At 36.1% G+C, this 7880-nt stretch overlaps 1 protein-coding gene across 1 annotated transcript; it reads right to left on the minus strand.

Annotated features, from left to right (window-relative positions):
• Positions 1-1585: 1585 nt before the first annotated feature.
• Positions 1586-2934, minus strand: LOC145105221 (uncharacterized). The gene is made up of 2 exons (XM_079042350.1): positions 2643-2934; positions 1586-2070 (listed from the first exon to the last, which is right to left on the minus strand). The coding sequence occupies exons 1-2, from the start codon at positions 2932-2934 to the stop codon at positions 1586-1588; spliced, it is 777 nt and encodes a 258-aa protein (XP_078898476.1).
• Between the last annotated feature and the right edge of the window lie 4946 nt (positions 2935-7880).

A 7880-nucleotide genomic window follows, 5' to 3' on the forward strand; every position in this document is an offset into this window, starting at 1 on the left:
CATAAACAACTTTTTGGAGTTGGTAGTAGTAGTTCGAATATAATAGGTTCACAAAACTAGGAGGTTGTTGAAGATAGACTTCACTATCAAGTTCCATTGAGAAAAGCACTCTTAACTTCCATCTGGTTAGGGGTGAGCATTTGGACCGGACCAGACTAGCTCTTGGACCATACCAGTTTTGGAGAATCTTATGTACCGCGGACCGGACCGGATGACAATCACCGGGTCCAGGTCCATGTCTGGGTCCAGGTCCGGGTTTTCCAGTTCTTGGACGCGTTTGGACCGATACAACTTTATATGCATACGATACAACTTGTTAAAACGCGTTTTTAGGTTTGATACAACTCGTTAAAACAAATATGTTGTTGGGTTTGATACGTTACAAATCATTAAAATGAATAATTTTTTGGGTTTGATATGGTATAACTCGTAAAAATGAATATGTTTTCGTTTATTGTGCCCTTTAGACCGGTCAAACTTTGATTATTTATACTTTATACCATTTGTTTGAAGGGTTATAACTCATTGAATATAACACCAAAAACAATAAAATTATAGTTTAAAATCATCTACAAACTCTAAATTACATGTTAGAAAATAGCTCATGTCAATCCGACTTAAAACGAATGAGATATTCTTGTTTAAAGAATTTCACAAAATAAAATAGTTTAAATTTCTTGTTGAAAAGCTGAAATATTTCACCTTTGATATGTCATTTTAGAAGGATTGTAACTCATTGAATATAACACCAAAAACATCAGAATTATAGTCTAAAATTATCTACAAACTATAAATTACACGTTGGAAAAGACCGCATGTCAATCCGATTTAAAACGAATGAGATATGCTTGTTTAAAGAATTTCGAGTTTAAATTTTTTGCGGAAAAGCTGGAATATTTCAGCTTTGATATCCCGTCTTTGAAGCATTGTAACTCATCGAATATAATACCAACAACAACCAAATTATTGTCTAAAATCATCTACAAACTCTAAATTACACGTTAGGTAAAACCGCATGTTAATCCGACTTAAAGCGAATAAGGTATGCTTATTTAAAGAATTTCACAGAATTGCTGAAAAGCTGAAATATTTCAGCTTTGATATCTCATATTTGAAGGATTTTAATTCAACAAATATAGTACCATAAACAATAAAATTATAATCTAAAATCATCTACAAACTATAAATAGCACACTGAAAAAAATCTCATGTCAATCCGACATAAACTGAATGAGATATGCTTGTCTAAATTATTTTACAAAATACAACTTTTTTTAAAAAAAATAAGCCGCTCCAAAACCGGTTTTTACCCAAAACTGGCCGAACTGGACCAGTTGTGCTGAATTCCTAGAGCAGAGAACCGGCCCAGGGCTCCAAAAATGGTCTGGTCCGGTCTGGTTCACCGATCCGGTCTGGTCCACAGGTCTAAATGTTCACCCCTACATCTGGTAAACTTTAAAGCCTTTATGAGAAGCATAAGTGAGAAAGATTCATATAGCTTCAAGACAGGCAATAGGAGCTAAAGTCTCATCGTTTCAATACCTTTGATCTGAGTGAATCCATTGGCTAGCAACATTGCTTTATTTCAGATTATGACGCCAGCATCGTCGATTTTGTTATGGGAAACCGATCGTGTTCCAACAATAGGGTGATCTTGAGGAGGAGGGACAAGAGTCCACACTTGATTTTTGTCAAATTTTGCTAATTCTTCTTGCATGGCTGTAATCCAATCAAAATGTTCTAGAGCTTCTTTGATGGATTTTGGTTCAAACATTGAAATGAATGTTGAGAATTGTCCCTTATTTTGAATATTAGAAGAAGAGCGAGTTTGAACTCTAACGTTAATATTTCTAATTATTTGATTCGGAGGATGATCCTTTGTCCAGATATGCAATCTCAGAAGTTCTTGTGCAGCAGATGAGCCGATATAAACAATAGGGTTCTGTTTCTCCCCCTGAACAATTTGAATTTGTGGATGATGCTCCCCCTGAACTTCTGAACCAGATATGTCAGCATTGCTATCGTTTAGAAAGTCAAACAAGTTGACATCATTTTGATTGTGGTTTAGAACTGGATCAATTTCAACAAATTGATCTGCTGCATATTGGATTCCATCGACATTTGATTTGAGGGTTGGATTGCTTTCATGCCTTTGAGGCACGAAAATGGAGGTATTTTCCCCCTCAACCCGAGATGGGAAATTCTTCGGAATCAAATGGTAGAAAGGTCAGGGTCGGACCAGACATATTTTGAGAAACAGGAGTTTCAACTGAGGATAGTCTTGATCGAGATTACGAATCAAGAGCAGTTTCTATTGGTTCGAAAAGGCTTTTGAAATGAACTGCATAGATAACTTGAGGATTCGAAGACCTAGGAGGTGGAGCATCAGACTCTAGAATATGTGTTGTAACATGAGTAGGCTCCGAGTTCCGAAAAAAATTATCATCAAAAGTGATGTAAGAGACTTCTTCAATTACACGGGTTCGATGATTCAGAACTCGGTAAGCTTTTGATTTGACAGAGTATCCCAAAATGATGGCTTCTTCTGATTTCGGTTGAAACTTGGTGATTTGATCACGATTGTTTTTGATGAAACTTATACAGCCAAAAAATGTGTTAGAACGAGATACTCGGCTTCCTACCATTCATTGCTTCATATGGTTTATCGTTGAGACGACGATTAATGATACTTCGATTTTGAGTAAAGCAAGCTGTGGAGACTGCTTCGGCCCAAAGATAAAGAGGAAGATTTGCAAAGTTCAACATCGACCGAGCTGCTTCAACTATAGTTCGGTTGCTTCTTTCAACAACAACATTTTGCTGTGGAGTGAAGGGAGCGGAAAAGTTGTGTTCAATGCCTTTGTCAGTAAGAAAATTTTCAATTGTAGCATTGGTGAACTTGAATCCATTGTCACTGTCGAATTCTTCGGACATACAATTTAGTCAAAACTTCAATTGCTTTTACAAAATTGATGAGTTCGAAAGTAGTTTCCGACTTCAGTCTTAATAAGAAAACCTAGGTGAACCTTGTGTAGTCGTTAACAATCACAAGAACATACTTTTTGTGATGTAGGATTTCTACGAAAGGTGACCCACATAGATCGATATGAAGAAGTTCAAGTGGTTCCAAAATGGATTTTTTGAATAGAATTGGATGACCTTTCTTTTATTTCTTCCCACATTCACATGCAGCATAGAGATGATCATTCTCAAATTTGAGGAGTGACAAACCTTAAACTATTTGACTAGAAACCAGATCATTCATGTAGCGAAATTTGATATGAGCAAGCCTCCGATGCCACAACCAACTTACATCAGGAACAACTTTTGATAGAATACACAATGGAGGCTTTCTGATGATGACCATTCCTTGATTCGATCTGATTTTATGAGACATTCTTTTTGTTCTTCTTTCATAACATAGTTATGCTTCTTACAGAACTCACCTCTACGATTTGCATCAGTGAGTTGGGCTACACTAATCAAATTATGCTTGATATTACCCACGTAAGCTATATTTGAGACAAAGAAATTTTCGTTGATTAAGATGTCATAACCTCAAATTTGGGAATTTGAATTGTTGCCATAAGTAACATAACCAGCATTCAAAGCAAGCTTCAGATCATGCAAAAAATCCTTTTGCCCAGTCATGAGCATCGAATAAGCAATATCAATATACCATAGCGTATCTTGTTCCGAAGCACAAAAAGCCTACAAAATCAGTGAGTTTTGGAGGTTTTAGGCTACGAGTTAAATTAGGGACTTTAGCATGGGCTTTGGATTTGGCTTGTGAATTCTAAATAACTGGTGTCTCGAAAGGCTTCTTCTGAGATTATTTTGGGAATATGTAAAATGTCAGAGTCCTTTCATTGATCCAAAAGTCATACTCAACTATTGGTTGCTTCGACACTGCTTTCCTCGGAGGAATAGTTTTCCGAGATGGTTCAGGAAGAACTGTGTTCCGAGATGTTTTAATTATAATTTCATTCCATTTTACTTTCCTTTAACTTTTTATTCGAACCATTATAAGGATTCATAACAATAGTGTTCTGAGTATCTTTTCCTTTCTTCATTATATTCGAAGACACATTAGATTTTGGAAATCATTTCGGTTTGAAAATTGTGCCATGCGAGGTAGCAATAAACATAGAAGTTGATACTTTCCAAGGAGAGTCATTTTTCTTAGATAAGGTTTCAATAGTTACAGTTTTCACACAAATTTTGAGTGATGTGTCATGAATATCCGAGCTAACAGGAATAGATGGTCTCTTAAGAATCTTAACAGACATGAAAGTATTGTGATTCCTAGTAGCTGGATTGACTGTTTGAGATACTTTCTTCTCGGATCTCTCAAGGAACCTAGAGCATTTCCTAGACCGAGTTTCTTTTTCTAGAGCTTTCCTAGCTTCGGTCTTTAAATGAACAATGTCCTTCTTGTTCAGCCAAGGCTTCTTCCAAGGCTCAGATGTTGACTTAGAAGACTGTCCAACAGATGTTGAAACGAGGCTTAATTGGACCTAGGGTCGACTTAGAAACAACTTTAGAGTTAGAGACACAAGAATCGTATGCCGTGTCTTCATCACTCTTAAATTCTACATCACTATCTAGGGACGACCAAAATAAGTTAGACTGATCTAAGTCATGCCCACATGTCTTAGGAATGATTTCCTCAACAACAATGTTGTTCGGAGGACTAGAGTTAGGAATATCAGAGGCGGAAATTGTGTAGAATCAGGACACGTAAATAGTGATCGATTTGAAATCAGGAACTAATGATTGATATATATATATATATATATATATATATATATATATATGATGTCTTGTGAAGGGACGACAATGGTGAGAGAAGGGTATCTGAATTAATGTGATTCATAATGTCTCCCATGAACGTTAAATTTTGAAGTTCCTTTAGGGGACAAGCAATAGGTTTCGGAAACTCACTTCCAAGACCAGGGGCTTTGGCCCAGGGATGAAGAAAATTATGTGTCATTTCTTTCATTAGCTTCAAGAACATCAATTGAGTTATGCAAACTATGAATTTTATCATTAAGACACATATTATCCTTAACTAAAAGATTCTTTCACTAATTGTAATTTCACATTTGTCATTCAAAATAATACATTCATCTTTGGCCATTACAAGTTCTCTCTCTAATGATTCAAAATCGGGTCAACTCACTATCCAACTTCTAACTAACTTCAAAGGCAGACTCATATGCTTTATGAATAACTATAACATCTTATTGGATTTAAGTTAGATAAGGTTCACAAACAGATAAATCAAAATTATTATTAGTAATCATAGATTTTATGTGTTGGATGATGCTTCGGCCAAGTGGTTCGTTGGTAGACATGTAGCAGTAATTTGGCTTAACATCTTCGTCATCAGCTTCCCAAGCAGAAGACCAGTATCCTTCATCACACTCAATCACTTATCTAGCCATAAGACACAATTTCCTCCTAGATTCTCCTTTACCTTCATCACCAGAGCTAAGGTCACACCTTATGATCTGATGAGTCAAACACATTACATACTGACCACCAGCACCAACGCCAAATCAAACACCAGATCTTCTCAGCGTCAGCGTGAACCAATGATCTTGGTGATATTTTCTATATTAGGCAGTTATATGTGTGTGTATATATATATATATATATATATATATATATATATATATATATATATATATATATATATATATAATAGACATCTGATCTGTAAGCTTTGTGATTAGGATCAGACCTTTACTTAGATAGGTATACATCCCATCATTAGTGGGATATCAGTTATTATAATCGTGTATATTCAACATTAGGGTAAAACCCTAATGTATGTCTTGGTGACCGGCTTTATGATGTTCGTTCTTTTGGTGAGAACATTCATTCTTAGTGAAAGCATCTTTGTGATTACTTGTGTTCTTTTGTTTTTCTATTTAATCTTTGCTTAGTTTGTTTATTCAATTTTATTCATACTTCAGTATATCTAATCGATACATACCTTCAATTGGTATCAGAGTGGGTTTTCGGTACACTCAAGTTATCATGTCCACCTCCTATAATCACATGTCGTCTGCTCTCAACAAAATCCCTCCTTTTTATGAACACATCTTTACAATGTGGAAATTGAAGGCAATGGTTGTTCTTAAAACCATGCATTTTGGGATGCTTAACATCATTGAGAAAGGTCTTCACATTTCTATGTATCAACCTATGGTTGATAATGATCCTGTTGGTCCCTTGAAGCAAAATCCAAAGACTAGTTATAATGATGATGACAGGAGACTTATTAGTCTTGATGTGAAAGCTAGGGAAGCCATAGGAAACTATCTTCTCTATCATGTGTATCATATGGTTCAGAACTGGGAGTCAGCTGAAGAGATGATGGAGACGCTGACGGTGGCTTATGAAGGCACTATGCAAGTTCAAGCTCCAACCATCAACAACCTCAGTCAGAGATATGAGCACTCCTTTGCTCAGCAAGGTGAATATCTAACTCAAACCTTTAACATGTTTAATTGTTTGGTGAATAATATACGCAGGTTGGGAGTTGTCAAGCATTCTTGTCAGCTGGTTTTGAATTTCTTCGACTCTCTTCGAAAAAGTTGGGAACATCATACTGATGTTCTTAAGAACAATGAGAAGATTATCCTCATGGATCTCAACTCCTTGTTTCGAAATGAACGAAACTACGAAGAAACCAACGATCTTCGTAAAGACATCATGACAGACTCAAAGAAAGAGAAGTTTATAGCCTTGATCTCTCGAAAACAAGCAATGAATCTCATCAACGACTCCGATGACTCTAATCCGGGCGAAGCAAGTAATGATGAAATTACTGATGAACTAGTTGCTAGTGCTACACTTATTCTTAAATGCTATGAATAAAGCAGATTAAATGGAGTTCGAAGAGTTCAGTCCAAGGGAGGTAGTTCAGCGAGAAGAACTAATTCAGAGAAAATAAACTTGTCTCACCCCCAAACCAGAACGGCAGAAACGTTGGGGGGCGGAGGACGTCATGTTTAGTATCATAGCCATGCATAATAATAAAACAAGCAACAACATCATCCATTGCATTAATAATATAGTTAAAACAAGTGTGTTGTGAATGTATTTGTAAGACACCAAAAATATATATATCAAAATACAAAACGAGTCTTGAACACGCTCCGTCTTCTCAAAACGTGGTCCGGTGTACCTGTCTACTGGTGACCTGAAAATACAAGTTATTTTGAAAGCGTAGATCAACATTTAAGCTGGTGAGTTCATAAAGATTTTAGTGTCAATTGTTTGTATAAGTTTGATGAAAATGTTTGTAAGTGTTTGATGTAAAGTTTGTAAGTGGTTGATGTAAATGTTTGTATACTTCCTAGAAAATCCTATATTTTCTACTACATTGGAAAGTAGTCTTCTACCAAGACCCGACTGTTTTGTATGTTTCTTCTTTTGTAAAAGTGAGTGTTTTCCCAAGTATATGACTATTATTACCAAAAAATAGTTTACATTACCTTTTATGTGAGAAGATCACTATATGAATGTAATAGGAAAATGACAGTGTACAACAACGTTTTAATAAGTAACTACTGAAGCACTAGCTACCTTAAAACCAATTTGTTTAATTAAGGTTAAAATGTGATGTGGTTATAACCATACTGATTGACGAATGTTTAACATGACGACCTGCTGGCGTCGAAACTGATGTGACATTTGTCACCCCTTGGCCTGCCGGCCAAACTGTAGCGAACAGTCGGGATGCGGGATTGTCAGTCCCGTATAGATCTATACACACAATGCCCGCTCTCCCTCCAGGAGACTCTGGTTACAAAACGCGACCTAATAAGTATATTGCTAAGCCGTGAAGTAGCGGTTTCAGATTAATG

Source organism: Lactuca virosa, chromosome 4, assembly GCF_052849685.1.
Source record: "Lactuca virosa cultivar CGN04683 chromosome 4, Lactuca_virosa_CGN04683_v6, whole genome shotgun sequence".
Classification (NCBI taxonomy): domain Eukaryota; kingdom Viridiplantae; phylum Streptophyta; class Magnoliopsida; order Asterales; family Asteraceae; genus Lactuca; species Lactuca virosa.

Excerpts from the sequence above, each read along its gene's own strand:
- LOC145105221 (XM_079042350.1), bottom strand. The coding sequence starts at position 2,934 with ATGTCCGAAGAATTCGACAGTGACAATGGATTCAAGTTCACCAATGCT. Across the intron at positions 2,071-2,642 it reads ACCATATGAAGCAATGAATG|TTCTAAACCACAATCAAAAT; the intron begins GTAGGAAGCCGA and ends AAATTGATCCAG.